The following is a 21,079-nucleotide window of genomic DNA, read 5'->3' as shown; positions in this document are numbered from 1 at the left end:
TCGAAAATTTGTTGGCTTCTTTGGTCGCGTGCCATTACTAGCAGACATTTCATCAATGCCTTGGGCAGGATGGAATAAAATAGAAGCACCTCATAGATTACCTTCCAATTTCTGGAGTTGCGGATCGCTGAGCATCTCTCTAAGGTCAGGTGATACTCTTTCGAGTCTAAACCGTGAGGGGTTGCGTATGCTATCGAGAAAAAGCGGGCTTTGCGACGTTAAAAGTTGCGCGTTGAAAACTTAACACAGGCGGTTTTTGTCGTAGAAGTACCAGGGTAGAGCATAGGAGTCGTCCTGATTCCCACTGGTTTTCGAAATAGGTTTGGACGTCGTTGACACATACAAGTGTCGAATTTTTGGACAGGATGGGGGTAAATTCAGGTGTCGTGACTAGGTGTTGACCGTATCAAGTTCGAAGAACAATGCTTGCGGTGTCCTTACCTCCGGGGAACTCTTGGCTCATTGCTCCAACGAGTAACGTTCGTAGAAAGAAATTCGTCCAAACGGGGATTCGTGCAGAGTAGAGTAGGATAAGGATCATGGAATCCGTGAATCATAACATGAGTAGCGAGACAATGCAAGAAGGGTAGTCAAAATTGATGCGTTCAACTTGAGACAAAACAAAAAGGCTTTGGGATCGGCAATAGGGATTTATCTGATGTCGATGAGGTAGCTGGTCGTGCACAAGCTATGGGCGTTTAGAATAAAGAACGTCCCTTGCCGATAAGGGGTGTTATGTCGATGTGGTTAGCGCAAAATGAAGTAGCTAGAGAGGGATGGTCGCCGTGAGGGTCTGTAGGTTTCAGGGTTTACTGAGACATATGGCAAGAGGTGATTCTTCGAATCGGTAAGAATCCAAGTTCGAGTGGATTGTTCTAAGTCGCGCGAATGAGTTTGGAGTAGCGCTTGCGTCGTCGAGGGGGGTTTCGATGTGAAATGGCAAAAACAGGTTTTCGAGAAAGTACGATTGAAATAACACGTTGCTGAATTTCAAAGGCTAAAAGTTTGTCGACTAAAGGTCGAGGTTGTTGGATTCACCAATTGATGAGAGATCTCGTCAAGGTTTCTATACGAATAAACGTGGATGTCGTGATAAAGAAACGATAGAAGCGGGGATACCATCTGAGCAATAAACGCGGGTTCGTACGAAAGCTAGCGAAAGGATTCACTGAATCAGAAAAGTCGTCAAAGAATACGATTCTGGCAATTGGAGGATAAGGTGCGCATCTAGATCACCGTAATCGTCGGTGGGTTGACTGGCTCGTATCGTCGTCTTGCCACGCCTTTAAATACGCTGGTTTGTAAGAAAGATATCACCTTGCTGGGTTTTGGAGCGTGTTATGGTATAAGGTTCAACTTGAATAAGGAATAACCATGTAACGAGGAATTAGGGGAGATAACTTCGCGGTCGATGGAAAGGTGGTACCATTGCTGGCACCACAATGAGAAGCATACACCATGCATGCTTTTCGTGTTCGAGACGTGCAAACAGAAACCCGAAAAGTGTAGACTCACTAGAATGCTTCAAGAATCTAGATAATCAGTCGTGTGAGGGAACAAGTCTCAGTACTTAAGTTGGGAAAAGAAATATGCAAGTAAAAAGGATGCGAATGTGTTGGTGCAGAATGTCTAAAGCCTATGTCTTAAGTCTAGGGTCTTAATATGTCAAGTTTGTATAGTCTATGGGTCAAAAATGTAAAGTTTTAGGTTGTTTATTGCCTGACCGTTTGAAATGTGTCCGTTTGAGTTTCAAACGGAAGGGTTTGTTGCTTGGCCGTTTGAAAGTGTGCTTGTTATTTCAAACGGTCAGGATAGCCTATAAATAGGTTTGTGTGCTTTTCATTTCATACGGTCAGACTTTGAAGTGTACTGTTACTCTGCCGAATTTTCAAGTCAAAGTGAATGAAAAGCAAGTAGGTAAAGTATCTACAACGTATCGTCATCTATTTTCTACTCTTTCTTACCGATTCAGATCTGATTGAGTGTTTCCGCCACTCAATTAGTGTGTATTGCTCAAATTGACTCATTCCAGAGGTCAAACTGATCCTACAATTGGTATCAGAGCCAGTTGTGAGTGATTACACTTGAATCAGTTGGTTTTTCAGCTCAGAAAAGGATTACAAAACATTTGGCCGGTTATATTGGACTGAATTTTTGACCGAATGTGCAAAACTATCTACTAATCAATCCTTGTGAATATCAGATCTTAATTCAACCTAAAAGTTAAAAAAATTGACTAAAAACTACCTTCCGTTTGAATGAAGAAATGGTGTCCGTTTGAAAAGTTATCCCATCGTTTGAAAATATAAGGTTCCATCGTTTGAAAGGTAGTTCCATCGTTTGAAAGGTAGTTCCATCGTTTGAAAGGTAGTTCCATCGTTTGAAAGGTAGTTCCATCGTTTGAAAGGAAGTTCCATCGTTTGAAAGATAGTTCCATCGTTTGAAGAGTTGGTTCCATCGTTTGAAGTGGATCCTATCGTTTGAAATCCATCGTTTGAATCTGATCCCACCGTTTGAACCTGATCTCACCGTTTGAACTTGATCCCATCGTTTGAAAAGTGACTATCCGTTTGAAACTAGTGGGTAAATTACAATCTGTCGTTTGAGACTGTCTCACCGTTTGAACATTAGCAGTCCGTTTGAATCAGCAGTCCGTTTGAAAATATACATTTTATTTGAAAGAGTGTTTTCGTTTGAAATGGATAATCAGGATTTTTACAACATGTTTTCGGGTGTTGGTGCTACTCAAAGTCCGGCGAGTATCATGCAAAACGTCAACTTAGAAAACGAACTGGGAACCATGCAGAAGCCGCCAAAGTTGATGAGTTTAGATGAGTATTCGGGATGGTCCGGGAGATTCAAAAATTGGGTGCAGGCTAACCATCTAGAGTGCTGGATAAAAATCGAACGGAAGTATGTTCCTCCGGTAGACGGGTTGAATATGTTGAAAACCATCGCAAGTCTTACAGAGGCAGAGCAGATTGAATTCAAAGCAGAAAAGAAGATGGTTAGCATTCTGCAGCAAGCGATAAAAGAGGATATTCTAGTTCTGCTACAGCACGATGAGAGTGCACAGTCGATATGGCAAGCTTTAGAACAGAAATTCAAAGGCAGTGCGTCGATGATCAAGAGTAAGAAGGCACTAATAAAGAAAGAATTTGATATATTCACGGGAATTAAAGGTGAATCAACAAAGCAGCTTATTGAAAGGTATTGTCATCTGGTGGTAGAGATGAGAAGGTTGAAAATTGAAAAGACGAATGAGGAGTGGATAGACAAGTTATGTGATGCGCTTCCCTATGAGGAATGGGGAACGTATTTGATGATGTTGAAAAACAGTTCAGATTTTGTGAACTATAGTTTGAGCGTGTTTATAGAGAAAATTGAAGCTCATGAGTTGGAGTTGGTAAAAATCAAGAAGATGAACTCAGCGAATATGCCTCAAGATGTGTCTTTGTATTACAAGAGTAGTCCGGCAGCATCGAATGTTCAGAGTCCGAAGATTCAAACCGGTTTTAGTGCAGACAACACTTCACCTGCTGCTCCTAATGCCTATCTGTCAAATCAGTCGACTCCATTTGCCAACTACGAGCCAAATGTCAAAGTCTCAGAGCCGAATTCTCCTCAAAGTTCTACAGGGTCAAATCAACAGACATTTGTGTCCGGTGTGCAGTGTAACATTGCGGTTAACATCAAGAATGGGAATGAAATCACCGAGAATGCAGCCAAGCAGCACATTGCGTTACTGGCATCAGTTTTGGAAGCTTATGAAGGTTTGGTCGCTGGTAGGATCGGTAATCCCGATATGACTAAAGAGGATTACGATCAGATCGATCCGGAAGAACTGGAACTGATAGATATAAAGTGGTGTATGGCAAGTTTGGTACGAAGAGCTCAACGCTTTATAGAGATCACGGGTAGAAGCAGTATGTCAGGTCCTGATCAGAAATTGGGGTTTCATAAGACAAAGGTTACGTGTTTTAAGTGCAAAGAACGAGGTCATTTCAAGCGTGAGTGTCCGAATCGTGAGGTGCAGAATCATCAGAATCCGTTCACGAACGATTATTACAGACAAGCTATATATCACCGCCCAAATCAACAATCTGCGGTTCAGAGACCTCAGATTGAGAACAAACCAGAGAAGGCACTTATCGTAAACCAAGATGATGAAAAAGTTGCGTCTGGGTTTAGTTGGGACAAGTATATTCCAGGAAAGGATGATCGAGCAATGATGGCTGAGGTAGTTGAAATTACCGAGACAGTTGCAGAGCCGAAGGTTGTCGATGAGGTAGTTACAAAGAATGTTGATGAGGTAGTTTCTGAAAGTGTTGTTGAGTCTGATTCTGAGGTGGTTGAGGAAGCAGTTACTAAGATGGTTGATTCTGTGACTGAAATTGTGATTGAAGAGGTTATGGAAGTTGCTGATCAGGTGGTTCCAGAGGTTGTTGAAAAGGATTCTACAGATAGCTCTGCAAAAGCTGGAGAATCAGTGACTGAATTTCTCAACTTTCAATCACGACAGGAGGAATTTGTTTATACAATGAAATCTATTTTGCCTCCTAACGTTTTTGATTCTTTTGCAGATTATTTTGAAGAACCAAGAACTGGAACGTGTCCGAGATTTGAAACAAAGAAAGAAGCAGTTGAGGAGGTGATCGATGTTTCGAAGGAAATGAATGAAGAAGCTCTAAAGGAGATTGCAGATAAAGCATTGATGAGCAAGTTGAAAGAGGTAGACACAGATTTTCAGGAGTCAAGTGATAAGATATCAGGTCTAGGAGAGGAAACTGGAGTCTTAGAGGTCAACTTGGTCAAAACGTCTGAGTCAGAGTCAAATCTTGTTGGTAAAGTTGTTTGTGAGGATGAGATTATAGTTGAAAAAGTTTCAATCCCCGATACACCGTGTCTAAGTTGTTCACAACCATGCACGGGGTGTCTTGAAAAAGACACCAAGTATCAGGAATTAAAACAACATGCAGATTTGGTGAAGTTTGACTTAGAGCAAGTAAAAGAGGCTTACGACACATTGTCTAGGTCAATAAAAATGATCCAAAAAGAGAGTCTTGAAAACGATAAAGCAACCAAGCTGGCACAATCAACTTTATTTGATAAATAGAGAGAAGTCAATTTTCATTTAGATACAATCGCTTCTTTGAGAAAAGAGCTTGAGTTGACTAAAACTGAAAATGATAGAATTGATCAGAAATTGATGAGTTATGTGGCATCATCATATGTGTTAGAACAAATAGTGCCACAACAGCCACATGCTTCACCTGTCTACAACAGTGTTCCACCCCCAATGTGGAATCATTATACACAGAAATATCCAGATGGGGTGGAAGCTGCGTTAAACATCAAACTAAAAACACTTGAGAATGATTTACCTGATAACATTGATATCACTTTCACTGCGTCTGACACTAACAACGAATCCCAGGTAATCAAAAATGTTATTGATCAGGTGTTGGACGATGATAGTGAAAAATCTGAGAAGGCAAAATCAGTGGAGTCCGGTAGTGATTCTGAGGAGGACGGAAACTTTTTAGATCGTTATTTGACAAAAACGGATAAAAGTGCGGATGATGATTCAATTATGGTGGCTTACACTATGGTTGGATCTGACAAACTTTACTCCAACACCGAGTTTCCGCTTCAGAATGTTAAATTTGAGAATATTCAGAAAGTGTTTAAGCTGATTGAGCTGAGCGTAAATGAGTTAAAGAAAAATGATTTCTTTTCAAAACTGAATAAGTCAGTTGGTTCGTCACGTCCTACTAGTCCAGAAAAGGTAGAGGGGGTGGGTAAAAACCAAAACAAGAAAAATCAGTTAAAGAATAAAGGTCTTGGTTTTGAGAAGAAAATGACTAAGAAGGTGGTCAAGCCAAAAGATAGGATGGATGATGTGTTTGTCGCTGGTCCTAGCACTGAAATTGAAAAAGATTATATCTTTAGTCAAAAGGCCGTGGACGACTTCTATGCAGCGCAAAAGCTAAAAGTGGAAACTGTCACAACCACTTTTGTAGAATATGATAAGCGTGTGTGTTATCGTTGCAATGAAGTTGGCCACATGGCGAAGCAGTGTAAGAAAGTGATTGTAAAACCGGTTGTGGTAAAAGCTGTTAATAAACAAATGGTTGAGAAACCGAAGGTTGAAAAACCTAAGGTTGAAAACAAACATGTTTCAAAACAAATCATTGAAAAACCTCAACCAAAATCACCGGTCGTTGCAAAAGATAAACAAGTGATGGTTTCGCCGATCCGAATTCTTAAACGGGGTGAAAAGTTGAAGTCGGAAGATAAGCCAAAATCGACTTTCGAGATTGGCGAGTCCTCTAAGTTTCCTAAGACTTCGAAATTTTACCCTAAAGCAAAAACTTTTGAAAATCAATCATGGGTCGCAAAATCTAAACCATCTGATGAGATCAAAAGGATGGAAAATGTGTTGAAAAATGAGTCACAGTTAGTGAAAGATGATGTTGCTGTGTTTGAGTCTGAAATTGATCAGTTTTTATCGGAATTTCCCAAACTCCATAACAAAGTGAAACAAGATAAAAAGGAAATTGAGTCAAATGTCACATTTAACTTTCCTAAAACAAATGAGAAATGCAATGTAGTTTTTGGGTCTGTGTCGGAAGTTAAAAAGTCGTGGGCATCATTGTTTAACTGATGCGTTTGTGTGCTGATTGCAGGAGCTGCCCAAGTCTGTGCTATCCAGGTGGATAATGGACAGCGGAGCGTCGAGGCATATGACGGGATCCTTAGCTCTATTATATGATGTCAAATCAATTAATGGAAGCTACGTTGGATTTGCTGGTAACCAAGGTGGCAGGATTGTTGGTCAGGGAAAGCTCACAAACGGCATCATATCTTTTGACAAAGTGAATTATATTGTTGAATTGACGAACAATTTGTTAAGTATTTCATAAATTTGCGACAAAGATTTTAGCGTACATTTTACAAAAACAGAATGTTTGGTTTTAAAGCCAGGGTTTAAAGTCCCTGACGAGTTAGTGTTGTTGCGTGCTCCTAGGGTTAATGATCTTTACATTTTAGATATGAGCACTGCAACACCAACAACTCCTCAAAAACAATGTTTTGTGACAAAATCTAAAGCAACTGAGAAAGAGTCAATTATGTGGCACAGAAAAATGGGTCATATACACGTTCGTAAAATGAATTTTCTTGTGCACAACGATTTGGTAGAAGGTGTGAATGTTAAGAATTTTCATTTACCTGACGATTGTGTTGCTTGTAAGAAAGGTAAACAGGTACGGAAGTCTCATCCGCTAAAGATGCTCAACACTATCTGGTTACCTCTTGAGAGATTGCATATGGATCTCTTCGGGCCGGTTAACGTCAAAAGCATCAGTGGAGATTCTTACTGTTTGGTGGTTACGGATGATTATACAAGGTTTTCATGGGTTGTTTGTTTGGAGAAGAAGGACGAAACATTTGATGCTTTGATGGTTTTGTTCAAAAAGATGGAAACAGTGTACAAGCTGCCGATCAGAAGAATTCGGAGTGATAACGGAACGGAGTTCAAGAATAACAAAATGTACGAGTTCTGCAACGAGAAAGGGATACTACATGAATTCAGTGCACCGTACACACCACAGCAAAACGGTGTGGCTGAACGAAAGAATAGAACCCTGATCGAGACCGCACGTACTATGTTGGCAGATTCCAAGCTTCCGATTTTCTTCTGGAGTGAAGCAGTGTCAGCAGCTTGCTATACACTGAATAGAGTTCTGACAGTGAAGAAATATAAAAAGACTTGTTTTGAGCTGCTGCATCGCTATAAGCCAAATCTTGAGTTCTTGGAACCTTTTGGCTCTCCGTGTACTTTCATAGATGCTGATGGTAAATTCGGAGCAAAAGCGAATGAAGGATATTTCGTAGGTTATGCCAGCCCGTTAAAAAGGGTGTTTGTACCGTGCCTGGGGAAGGTGATTCAGGTCCATCATGTGGATTGTCAGAAGCACACGCCGTCGCAACAACTTCCCGGACAAAGATTTCTATTTGACTACGACAAACTCTGGGAATCGTTTCATCTGCCGTCCGAGCCGAGTGAGGAGGAACTTGCTCTCATGTATTTGTATCAGCAAAGTCAGTTGCAAGAGCCGGAATCTAGACCGCTAGATGTTCCTACTCCCACCGTGGGTACTCACGATGATGAAGCTGGACCAAGTGGAACCGTTCATATACCGCCAGAGGAACCAGCTCCGTCATTTGGCGTTTCTGACGACTCAGAGGAGGAACCCGCTCCTACCTTTGACGAGGAACCAAATGAGACATCAGAGGATGCTGTTGATCAAACCGTTGATCTTGACATATCGAATCTGGAGTCGGAAGTTGTGGTGCCTGATACTGTGATGCCACGGACACTGTCTTACCATCCTTCAGAACAAATTATCGGCGATTTACAGAGTGGTGTCAAGACGAGACATCAGATAGACCAAGCTTTTACATGTTTTTATTCAGATATTGCTGATATGCAGAAAGAAGTCTCACTCAAATGTTTTATTTCGCAGATAGAGCCCAGGACTTACAAAGAAGCGTTGACCGAAGACAGCTGGGTTAATGCAATGCAGGAAGAGCTGCAACAATTTGAGAAACTGGGCGTCTGGAGACTGGTCGATCTGCCGAAGAATCAGAAGTTGATAAAGACAAAATGGGTGTTTAAATGTAAACGTGACGATAGAGGAGTCGTGGTGAGGAACAAAGCACGTCTAGTGGTTCAAGGCTTCAGCCAACAGGAGGGTATAGACTATAAAGAGGTTTACGCGCCGGTCGCAAGGCTTGAAGCTATTTGCTGGACAACGGGGTTTGCAGATCCACTGAACAAAGATAAGGTGTACCTACTGGATAAAGCATTATATGGTCTACACCAGGCCCCGAGAGCCTGGTACGAGACTCTTTCAACCTACTTGCTGGACAACGGGTTCACAAGAGGAACAGTAGACAACACCTTGTTTACAAAAGAAAAGGCAGGCCACTTGCTAATTGTGCAGATCTACGTTGATGATATAATTTTTGGTTCCACCAACGACGATTTGTGTAAAGAGTTTGAGAGAGTAATGAAGAAGAAATTCCATCGCCTAAATTAATTGGTGGTGAAGATGAAGAGGATGATGAAGAGGATGATGAAGATGATGATGAGGATGAGTTTGTGTATTCTGCGAGTAGTCACAGTTCTAAAGGTAATGATGATGATGACGCTGCAGGAGGTTCAAGTGTTAGAGTGACTGAAGCCTCAAATGAAAAAGTCGTTGAAGATTTGTTGAACGACACAATCAATGAAGAAAGTGGTGAAGCTGAAGGTAAGGGGGAGTTGAGTAAGACACAGATTGTAGAGCATCATGAACCTTTGTTCTTACGTTTAGATGTGTATAGGGAAATGTTGAAAGATGTGAATCCCGAGATTCCATTTGATCTTGAAGCAGATTTGGAATCATTTGATATAAATAAACAGCAAGATTATAAGTATGATTATGTTGAAGATGCTGATATTTACGATAGAGTTGAGGTTGAAGAGTGTTCGGATAATGAAGAGGTTTCTGAAGATACTTCGAAATTTCCAACGTTAATGGAATTCTTCGCTGCTGAAAATCGAGAAGAATTACGACAAAAGGTAACTGAAGCAGTGAACGACAATGTATTTGAATGTTTGAGAAAAGAAGCTGAGCAGGAAGGCCAATCTAATGTTGAAAAAGAAGGTCATTCGAATGTTGAAAAAATTGATCGTTCTAAATGGTTTAAAAATTCTCATGAAAGAAAATTCAAGAGGCCGCTGAAGTACTTCCAACGAGATCGAAATGTTTCACTTGGAGATATTATTAGTTGGGGTTTTCTTCCGCAAGTTAATGCTTATGCTATTCGAAGAGAATATGGCGTCCAATATTTTAAACGTTTATATGACATTATGTCATTACCATGGTGGGACGTCGATGAATTATCTCAAGTGAGAACCTTGGATTATCAAGTTAGGCAGAATGATAAGGCGATGTGGGGATATATTAAGTACGAGACTCTTAAAGGTTTTCGGAAGTGGAAGCCTCATCGGCCTAGACGTGTTCAAAGAGTTGATCCAGTGACTGGTGTTACTGAAACCATTCTGAATGTAAAGCCTCCTAGAACCATGACGACAATTCCTATGCCAGAAATGGAGCAAGATTTTTACAAAGGCTTTATTGATTGGGTTTACAGCTGTATCACAACTGAGGCAATCATAACTTACAGAGCTGGTGGTGAACTTAGAAATATTCATGTTTATGATCCTATGTGGTTGGTGAATTGCTCAACAAAAGACATCGAATGCTTGTTCATTCACAAGATTCGTTATAAAGCAGAAGATAAAGATCAAGCTCTACAATTTCAACGTGTAGTGTCACTGTGCTTTCAGAAAGGTATCAACTCAGAAAGCAAGTGGACATCTTCATGGTGGGCGTTAGATGAGAAGATGAAGAAGAAAGCAAAACGTGAACGTGAACGTGAGAATCGAAGAATGGAAGAGAATAGAGGAAAGTTGATGAGACAACAGCTTGAAGAAGAAAAGACATTGAAGAAAAAGAATGAAAAGATCAGAGTTGCGCTAAGAAGAAAGCCAAAACAGAGGGAAGAGAAATACAGAGCTGTTCAAAGACCCAAAGACCAAGACTGAAGACTGCGGCTCTATCCAAGGGGGAGTTTGTTGGTGCAGAATGTCTAAAGCCTATGTCTTAAGTCTAGGGTCTTAATATGTCAAGTTTGTATAGTCTAGGGGTCAAAAATGTAAAGTTTTAGGTTGTTTATTGCCTGACCGTTTGAAACGTGTCCGTTTGAGTTTCAAACGGAAGGGTTTGTTGCTTGGCCGTTTGAAAGTGTGCTTGTTATTTCAAACGGTCAGGATAGCCTATAAATAGGTTTGTGTGCTTTTCATTTCATACGGTCAGACTTTGAAGTGTACTGTTACTCTGCTGAATTTTCAAGTCAAAGTGAATGAAAAGCAAGTAGTTAATGAAGAAGAAATTCGAAATGAGTTCAATGGGGGAGATGAAGTTTTTCCTCGGGCTGCAGGTAGAACAAATGCCCGACGGAATCTTCATTCACCAGTCAAAGTATGTAAAGGATGTGCTCGATAAGTTTGATATGACAGATTGCAGTCCTGCATCCACCCCCCTCGCACAGAACCATGGTATTTGTCCGGATGAACAGGGAGTGAAGATGGATGAAACGTTATACCGATCGATCATTGGGTCTTTAATGTATCTCACAGCTTCCCGTCCCGACATCATGTACCCGACATGTCTGTGTGCACGATATCAGTCGAATCCAAAGCAATCGCACCTGACGATCGGCAAACGCATCTTACGGTATTTGAAGGGTTGCCCAAGCATCGGCTTGTGGTACCCTCGTTCGGGTGATTTTACATTATCCGGTTTCGCTGATTCAGATTTTGGTAGCTGTAAGCAGAACGCAAAGTCCACCACTGCTGGGTGCCAGTTCTTCGGAACTCGGCTCGTTACCTGGCAGTGCAAGAAGCAAACTGCAGTTGCGCTTTCCACGTGTGAGGCTAAGTACGTCTCAGCCTCTAGCTGTTGTTCACAGATCCTCTGGATCCAACAGCAGATGCGCGACTTTGGTATGCAATTCTTGGATACTCCGATATTTGTGGACAATGAAGCAACTATAAATGTTACTAAAAATCCGGTTCACCATTCGAAAACAAAACACATTGAAATCCGTCACCATTTTATTCGAGATTGTCACGAAAAGAAATTAATACGGATTGAACATGTGGGCACCGATGATCAGAAAGCTGATTTTTACACGAAACCGTTTGATAAAAAGAGATTTTATTATCTTTTAAGGTTAAATGGGATGAAAAATCTGCAATCTGGGAGGGTTATCGAGTGTGAAGCCGAATTGGGCGGCGATCTGACTTGAACCGTATCGGGTTGTCAAATTTTGTTTGTATAGTTGTATTTTTTTCTGCTTATCGTTAAAAACAAAAACACAAAAATATGTTTTAGTTTTAGGGGGAGATATTCGCAGAAAAATACAAAAACATGATAAAACCTTAAAAATCCAAAAACATTAAAAAATGCAAAAAGAGCTGTGTAATATAGGGGAAATGATAGTACATCAGCTAGACAGGCACAGTACGCTAGAGATAGGTAATGTATTAAATGCAATTAAGCAGTCTCGCTAAAGATGTGCCGGTAGGTTCTTACAGAATTAGTAGATCAGTTTGGGATATACTAAATTTAACTTGCGTTTTCGTGGGGAACACCTCCAGGATATATAGGTAACCCCTGAAATCCTGTTTGAAAGGTCCCGTATTCTGAGATACTAGGTCTTTATGCTCGGTGATATCTGGGGTATTATCCCAGGACTTCTGCTGTATGGAAATACTGACCTAGTCCCCGGATAATACTTTACGCAAAAAGCTTTGAAACATAAGCTTCACCCTCAGCATGCTGATGAAACAATAAAATTGATAGTCGCTGCTGTTGAAATGCAAAAGATCCTCTAAAGGGGACCCACCTTAAAGTCGAACCGTCATCTCTCTGCTGAACGGAAGTTCTGACCTGAGCTCTCACGGTTTCGCATCTACCCCTAACAGATATCAGTCGTGGTATATTCACCTGTAAGACTGAATACTGGGATCCGGATACGGGAGTATATACTGAGGTGGGAACACACGTTAACGTTTAAGTCTCTAAAACATTAATCACGTATCCCGAACAGATTGAAAGTTTTGCGAGAATTTAAAGTGGATCAATATACCGACAATCAACGCGAATTGCTTAAATGTTTAAAATGAAATAAGCTTAACGGTGCTTGTGTTCTGTCGGCAGCTGATATGATCCCCTAACACGCTCACAAAATATTGTGTGTATATATTTCAGTTTGTACAGCTTAAAACCCAAAAAGATTTTCTTTTCTCATTTTATTTTCGACAACTGATACTGGGAATTGGAAGATCAAAGCCTGTGTGCAGATCATGTTAGTGTCTGATGAGGGTTGGGAAAGCTGTGATTGCAAACTAAGATTGGTATAGTATTTGACAGATAAAACTTGAAATGTTCAAAGTTCATTAAGTTGACCTGTTTTTGAAATGAAACATCAGATTTCTTCATAAATCAGATTATCCAGGGCCATTAACTTGGACTTGGTAGGTCAAACAGTTGACCAAGGTCATTAACTTGGACTTGGTCAGCTGGGTGGAACAATGTTCAATCGGAAAATTGCCTAAAATAGAATGTTTTGAAAAATTCAAGTGTTTGACCGTTTGAAAATTAACCTACCATTTGAAAATGGTTAACCGTTTGAAAGCTGGTTACATCGTTTGAAAATCGCTGACCGTTTGAAAGTTTCAAACGGAAGGGTCTTAGGTATAAATACCTTAGTCGTCCGTTTGAAACATTATTACATCAGAGTTTATACTTTCAAACGGCCAAGGCGATTTCATACGGAAGTGCGTTCAACTGTGTTTTCTTTGAATTTTCAACCGGATCTTGTGAGTTTGTTTGGATTATTCAGTCATAATCATGGTGAAGGTAAGTTTCTGAACCGATTGTCTTTATATTTTGTCCCATTTACATGACAGCGATGCTCTGTTTAGAATATTCTTAGATCTAGGGTTTCTTACATAGTGAAAATTGCAATTGATCAATAGGGTAGTGTCGTTTTGGATGAAATTTCAGTGTATGATAGTTCAATCGTTCAAATTTGTAGTGTTTACACACTTTTACATGTCTGCAGATTGTTCATGTATAGATTTAGGATGTTACAGTTATTTTTGGTTGATGAAATTCATACTTGTGTGCTCGGTTTCTTTTAGAAATCACACCCTTAGTTGTAATTTGTCTGATTTGATCTGTAGATATAGGTTAGGGTTTGGATCTGATTTCAAACGAACAGGATCTAACCGTTTGAAAAGTGCTCGTTTGAAGGGTACCGTTTGAAAATCTTCATTTGAGAAATCCAGGTTGAGTTCAATCGTTTGAACTCAGACAGTTTGAGTTTCCTCGATTGAACTCAGACCGTTTGAATTTCATCTTTTGAACTCAGACTGTTTGTGTCCCATCGTTTGAATCTTATCCGTTTGAACTCAGGCCGTTTGAGTTTCACAGTTTGAACTCAAGCCGTTTGAGTTTCACAGTTTGAACTCAGGCCGTTTGAGTTTCACAGTTTGAACTCAAGCCGTTTGAGTTTCACAGTTTGAACTCAGGCCGTTTGAGTTTCACAGTTTGAACTCAGGCCGTTTGAGATACCTCGTTTGAACTCAAGCCGTTTGAGTTTCATCGTTTGAACTCAGGCCGTTTGAGATACATTGTTTTTAACTCAGGCCATTTGTATGACAACCGTTTGAAAGTTGCCTGTTTAAATGTCAACCGTTTGAAAGTTACCAGTTTGAATGTCAACCGTTTGATTGTTGCTTGTTTGAATGTCATCAGTCTAAAGTTTGATATGTTTGTATCTAATTGTGTTGAATATTTGTGTTTTGCAGCCAACGTCAAAACTATTCAGTCCTAGTCACAACGTATGCTGTAATCTGGATGAGAAACAAAATCCGAAGTTATCAAAATTCAAAGACATTCTGGAATTCATGAGGAGAATACCTATTCTGAAGGCTTTGACAGAGAGACGTCTAGTATTCAGATCACATATCAAACACTTTTGGAAGAATGCTTCGTATGATGATCAAAACAAGACAATTAACTCAGTTGTGAAAGTAGACGATGAAAAGAAACCTATTGTCATTACTGAAGCAGTTATCAGAGAAGTAATTGGATTTCCGGATGAAGAGGATTCACCAACAAAGTTCCCAGAAAAGATGGTCAAGGGGTGTTTACTAAGAATGGGATATGTAGGTGAATTGAACAGTGCCAGCTACTTGAAATCAAAGTTCACCAAGCCTTATAAGTTTCTGATCCATGCAGTTTTAATTTCAATGAGTCATCAGAAAGGTGGTTATGATATCATGCGTGATTATCTGATGAACATGGTTGTAGCACTTGTATTGAACAAAAGATATAATTTTTCTCATATTGTTTTCCATTACATGGTTGAAGAAATAGTGTCGGACAGAAAGACTTGGTTATATCCAAGATTTGTGCAAATGATATTGTATCATGCTTATCCGAATTTGATTAGAGATGAAGTAAATGATCAATTGGTGTTATCGCACATGGATAATGATTCTATTAGAGCGTTAGCCAAATATCATCCAAAACATCCAGAGCCGACTAAATCTACTGAACTATTTGGTGCAATTAAAGATAGCAACTATCAGGATCCTGATTCTGTGAATCATGAGCATTGGAGAAACGAGGAAGAAAGAAAAGAGAAAAGTTATGAAGAAGAGTTGAAGATTCTTAAAGGTTTTATTTCTAAGAGAAGTGAATGGTTCTTGAAAGAAGAAAAGAAGAAGTCAAAGAAATCTACTCCTACTGTGAAATCAGGCGAAGAATCTTCTTCACAACCGAAAAAGAAACAAAAGAAAGCAACTCCAATGTCATTGGTTGATGAGCCTGATGAAGATATTCCAGCTGTAAATGTTGAAAAGGAGCAAGATGTAACTGCTACTGAAAATATAGAAATTAATACAGAATTGTTTACAACTGATACAGATTTTGTTAAGAATGTTGTGCAGACAGTTATTTCTGATGTTCAACAAGAGAAAGAGAAGGTGTTAGATGATGTTGAAGGTGACGACGTTGATAAAGACACTACTAGTTCTTCTAGCTCGTCTGAATATGAAGTGATTGATGCAAAAGAAGGTGAAAGACGAATGAGAGAAGAGGTAGAACATGAGAAGTTGATCAAGAAGAGGAAGAGGCAAGAACAGGAGGATGCTCCTTATGTACCTTCTCTGGAGCATGTTTCAGCGTCACAATCTACTCCGAGAGGTAAAAAGAAAGTTGCTGGTCGAAAGAATACTACACCAAAGATTAAAGTGTCAAAGCGCCCTCAGAAGATCATACATACGCATTCTACACCTCCACGTCAACCAACACCTCCACAATCTCCAATACATCAATCTCCTTCACAATCTCCAATACATCAATCTCCTCCCAGACAACCAACACCACAACAATCACCTAGACAACCATCTCCTCTTTTTCAATCAACACCACCTCCACATCAACCATATTATACTTCGCAAGATCTCTTTGGCACACCTCCATTCACCCAAGTTCAACCTGGTTCTTCAAGTAAAGGTCTGCATACACCACAAGATAGTCTGCTAGAAGTTGGTGATTTCGATTTTGCAACTAATTCACAAGTGTTGAAATTGGAAAAGAGGATTGAGGATGTGATAGCAGAGAATAAAAAGTTGGTAGCTGAAAGCAGAAAGATTGCTGATAAAGAAAAGATTCTTGTTGGTAGGGTGCAGAAGTTGGAAGGTGAAAACAAAGTGTTGACACAGAAAGTTGAAGCTGATCAGACGGAAATCGACATTCTGAAAGTTCGAGTGTCTGAATTAGAAGAAGAGAAGAATCGTCGAGAAAGTGAAAATGAATACTATAAGTTGAAAAATAAGGAACTTACGGCTACTAAAGCGCTTCATGAACATAAGTTCTACATGCTGAATAGAGTTGTGGAAAGCATGTTAGAAACGTCAGTGGAACAGAAATATGAAGAGTTGAAGGTAGAAGTTCTGCATGCTGAACATCAAGCAGAAATGGAAAGGCAGATGAAAGATAAGGGTAAAGGGGCTGCAGGAAGTTCAGCTTTGCCTGAAATGTCTATTGTGCCTTCGATGGTAATCGATAATCCTGAGCCTATCTCTTCAGTCCCTGGCATAATCGAAGAATGGAAGAGAATAGAGGAAAGTTTATGAGACAACAGCTTGAAGAAGAAAAGACATTGAAGAAAAAGAATGAAAAGATCAGAGTTGCGCTAAGAAGAAAGCCAAAACAGAGGGAAGAGAAATACAGAGCTGTTCAAAGACCCAAAGACCAAGACTGAAGACTTCGGCTCTATCCAAGGGGGAGTTTGTTGGTGCAGAATGTCTAAAGCCTATGTCTTAAGTCTAGGGTCTTAATATGTCAAGTTTGTATAGTCTAGGGGTCAAAAATGTAAAGTTTTAGGTTGTTTATTGCCTGACCGTTTGAAACGTGTCCGTTTGAGTTTCAAACGGAAGGGTTTGTTGCTTGGCCGTTTGAAAGTGTGCTTGTTATTTCAAACGGTCAGGATAGCCTATAAATAGGTTTGTGTGCTTTTCATTTCATACGGTCAGACTTTGAAGTGTACTGTTACTCTGCCGAATTTTCAAGTCAAAGTGAATGAAAAGCAAGTAGTTAAAGTATCTACAACGTATCGTCATCTATTTTCTACTCTTTCTTACTGATTCAGATCTGATTGAGTGTTTCCGCCACTCAATTAGTGTGTATTGCTCAAATTGACTCATTCTAGAGGTCAAACTGATCCTACAGAATGACGTCGTCGTTCCTTCTAATATCCCATGATGTACGGGGTGGCTCCCCTTCATCAATTTGTTTTTGTAACTTCTCTATGCGCTTCGTAGCAGGCCTGTCTTGGGCAGGTCTATCGAGTGGACGTCCCTCGCGTCGATTTGCTGTCCAGGGATGATATAAGGAAATACGTGGACGAGGGCTTGGAATAACTGGTTCCTTGCCCTTAGTGTATGGTGGTTTCGAACCAGGTTTAGGAGGACTCGCTCCTGTTTATCATGCAACACGCTAGCCTACCCTTCGTATGTTCCACTGGGTTAATACTAAATATACGCATACATACTAACACATATATGCTCTTTATACACATACACACATGCATGTTCACACACATAAGTTGCGCACAAGTAATTGACGTTAGCCTACCATTACCAGGTGAGCATCTGTGGTTGACGAACCTTGCAATCCGGAGTGTGGTGTCGTTGTGGTTTCCACTAAAGAACGGTTATAGTCTGGTTTCCATATAAAAATATTTTATTTCCCAAACCAAAAATATTTTATATATAAAACCTAGTTCGCTATAACCAATGGCTCTGATACCAATCTGTCACACCCTCAAAATCCACACGCGGAGTATTACCGCGAGGCGTGTGACGACCAGGATCTTAGCCACTAATTATTTTGAATCGTTTAGTTATTATTACAAATAATGGTATAATTAGCGGCCAATTTTAAATTTTCCAAAACATAGTTTGAGTTTGCAGCGGAGAGGAAAGAAGAACACATCGTAATTTAAAACCACAAGTTACGTTAACATGAGACTTACATACCACACACTCCATCCGATTGCAACGTCCGTCCAGAGCTGTATCGAGCAACCTGCAAAGCATGCAGTAGAGTGTCAACATAACGTTGGCGAGTTCACGTGTTTGTAGTTTTCCAGTTTTTAATTCCAAAAACTTGTTTTAACCAGTTAATCTACTCGTTTATACATGCCATGGGGAGCTACCCCATAAGTAAGCGACTAAACTGTTTTTCCAATACCGAATACTCATGTGACCGTACGTTTCCGTAGAGTGCCCCGTTTGTCAATGTTCTATCATCATTGACGGATTGCCAGAGTCTATTAGTTCACTCCCGATCCCATACACGGGCGCGGTGTGCGGCTGGTAAGACCTAAATAGCGCTATCAACTAATAACCCGTTCGCCTGGCCCCGGCGACTAATCGGTATTAAGTAGTAGGGACTTAAGTGATAGAGTTTCGTTTAATGTTGCTCGTTGCATTTCCGTATAAACAGTAATTAACTAAGAGTCCCGCACAAGGGGAGAAAAGTAGGTTTGTATCCCTCACAGGGGATAGTGTTGTTACCCGTATCCCACACAAGGAGATAGAAATACCGCATCCCGCACAAGGAGATAGTAAGAAATTCCAAACCAGGAAAAGCTGTTTCGTTCCGTTTCCCAACCACCGGGAACGCATGCTTTAAGTAAAAAGTAGTGAACTCACCTTTGCTTTGCTCGGTAGTTAATTTACTTGTGTTATGTTGGTCAACCATACCCTATTATGGTTTATAAATATTTATTAGGTTCGTGTGCAAGTAATGGCATGTACAACTACACGTATTTAGCACATAGCACGTAAGTTACACTAGCATAGCAGCATATGCGTCATTGGGCCTATCCTATCATAAAAACAGTTAAATAGTAACAGTTAAACAGCAACAATGATACACAGTCCATAACAGCAGTTTGTGCGGCCCACTAACTAAGTGAAGTAGTCGAGTCAGAACCAGGTGGTCTCGACTCGAGACTATGAGGTCTCGAGTCGCAACCACTGGATTCTAAGTCGTAACAGCTCGTCTCGAGTTGTGAACATTTGAGTCGCAACCGCAGAGGTCTCGAGTCAGGCATTGAGTCGAGATCAGAAGATCTCGAGTCGCAACCTGTCTAGTCTCGAGTTCCCTGAAGTGTACATCCTGGTCTCGAGTAGTCGCTAAGTGGTCTCAACTCGAGACCACTTGATGCCGAGTCGCACCCACAGATGGGATCTTTCTAGAACCCTTATCCAGATGTACGAACCAATCATAATATCACTAACATGTTTTGCACTCCGTACATTTACCAATTTAGATCAAACCTAGCAAATTTCTAATATTTCAAAATCTCCAAACAGTTCATCATTGGGGTTTTCAACATCACCAAATCAGATTTATCCTAAACACTACAACACTAGCGTTGTTTTATTAAATTTAAGCAACATAAATCAGAATCATATATCGTCAAACTCAGGAATCCCAAATCAATTACTCTATGAACATTACATGTTTTCCATTCCATCCTAACATCGACTAACCGTGATCATCTATTGTGCACCAATCATAAAACCACAAGATAATTACTAATAAACATTCACTTGTGCATTCTCACAAACCCTTTTATAATAGAACCCAAACTTTAGCATTTACAAAACAAATCATCAAATCATCTTTCATATTCACAGCCTACATACATAGTCCCCAAATTGATCAATCAATAATTCTTAACAAACATATTTGCAAGACTAGACCAACAATCATCAACCATGTACCATTCTTTCTACACAGCCCTTCATTAATATTTTCACACAATTCTCATATCCAAAATTATCAAACCGTGACAATCAGCTATTATTATACACCCACCCGAAATCAAACAAACAACCAAATCCTTAGACAAAAACACAAGCACAAACAGTGGTACAAACTGACCGAAGGTTGAGGGACTGTGGTTGTGCGGACCGAAACTGGACCAGACGAGACCCGAGCAGAACCCGAGGTTACCGCTGCTGCTTCTTTCCGAACATGGATTCGAGCAGAATATAACCGAGCCACCAGCTCAGGTCCGAGCTGAACATCATCAGCATCCGTTTTTATCGACTTTTCGGAAAAGGAACAAAGATGAAGGGAAACGAAGAGAGAGATGGGAGGTTTACCGGTGAGCTTCGTCGGACCGCCACGAACTGCCGCCGCTGCTTTCGCTTCTAGCAACTGTGACCGCCAGCTTCCCCAATCAACGACCACCATCTTCCGCTTCGATCAGCGGTACGACTCGAGCCAAAACGACATCAAAACAGGTCATCGGAGAAGAGAGGACGAGAGGGGTGTGCGTGACTGTGCCGCCACCAGAGATGTGCTCCGGTCATCGGTCGGAAACGAGAGGGGACAAGGGTGGATTTTGATCTCTTATTTGCGGCTGGTGGGTTTCTATGTAGGGTTTTGGGTTTTAGAGAAAGGAGTGAGAGGGGGAGAGGGTTTATGATGTTTAAATAGTGTAGGGTTAGATTAGTTATGTTGGGCCTAGCCCAAGTGCGTGGATTCGCCTAACACTAGGTGTCGCTAAGCCCGAACGCTCGGTTTAAATTACAGATAATTATTTTATGTCTGATTCGGGTTATCCGTTTAGACAACTCGTATTTCTTGTTACGGGTTAACAATAATAGTAAAAATAATAACAATAATGATAATAATTACAGACTCGTCCCTCAATAGTCAGGGTCAAGGGTTTGGGTTGTCACAAGTGTTCACCCGGCCGTGTCAGCTCTGCACGTTTATTTTTCACCCATTTTACATCCAAACCTATCCAAACTCATTTTAATCGCTTGGGGTTCATTTCTTAACATATCTAAGCTGTAATC

General features: G+C 40.4%; 1 protein-coding gene across 1 annotated transcript; it reads left to right on the top strand.

Annotated features, from left to right (window-relative positions):
• Window positions 1-2,698: 2,698 nt before the first annotated feature.
• LOC118482698 lies at window positions 2,699-5,116 on the top strand. Its single transcript, XM_035978312.1, has 2 exons — window positions 2,699-3,315; window positions 4,192-5,116. Exons 1-2 carry the CDS (start codon window positions 2,699-2,701, stop codon window positions 5,114-5,116), a joined length of 1,542 nt encoding a protein of 513 aa, XP_035834205.1.
• The last annotated feature ends 15,963 nt before the right edge of the window (window positions 5,117-21,079 follow it).

The sequence above is a fragment of the Helianthus annuus genome, chromosome 10, assembly GCF_002127325.2.
Source record: "Helianthus annuus cultivar XRQ/B chromosome 10, HanXRQr2.0-SUNRISE, whole genome shotgun sequence".
NCBI classification, from domain to species: Eukaryota; Viridiplantae; Streptophyta; class Magnoliopsida; order Asterales; family Asteraceae; genus Helianthus; species Helianthus annuus.
The sequence above is the reverse complement of the archived record's forward strand: the minus strand, read 5'-3'. Positions and strand labels throughout refer to the sequence as shown.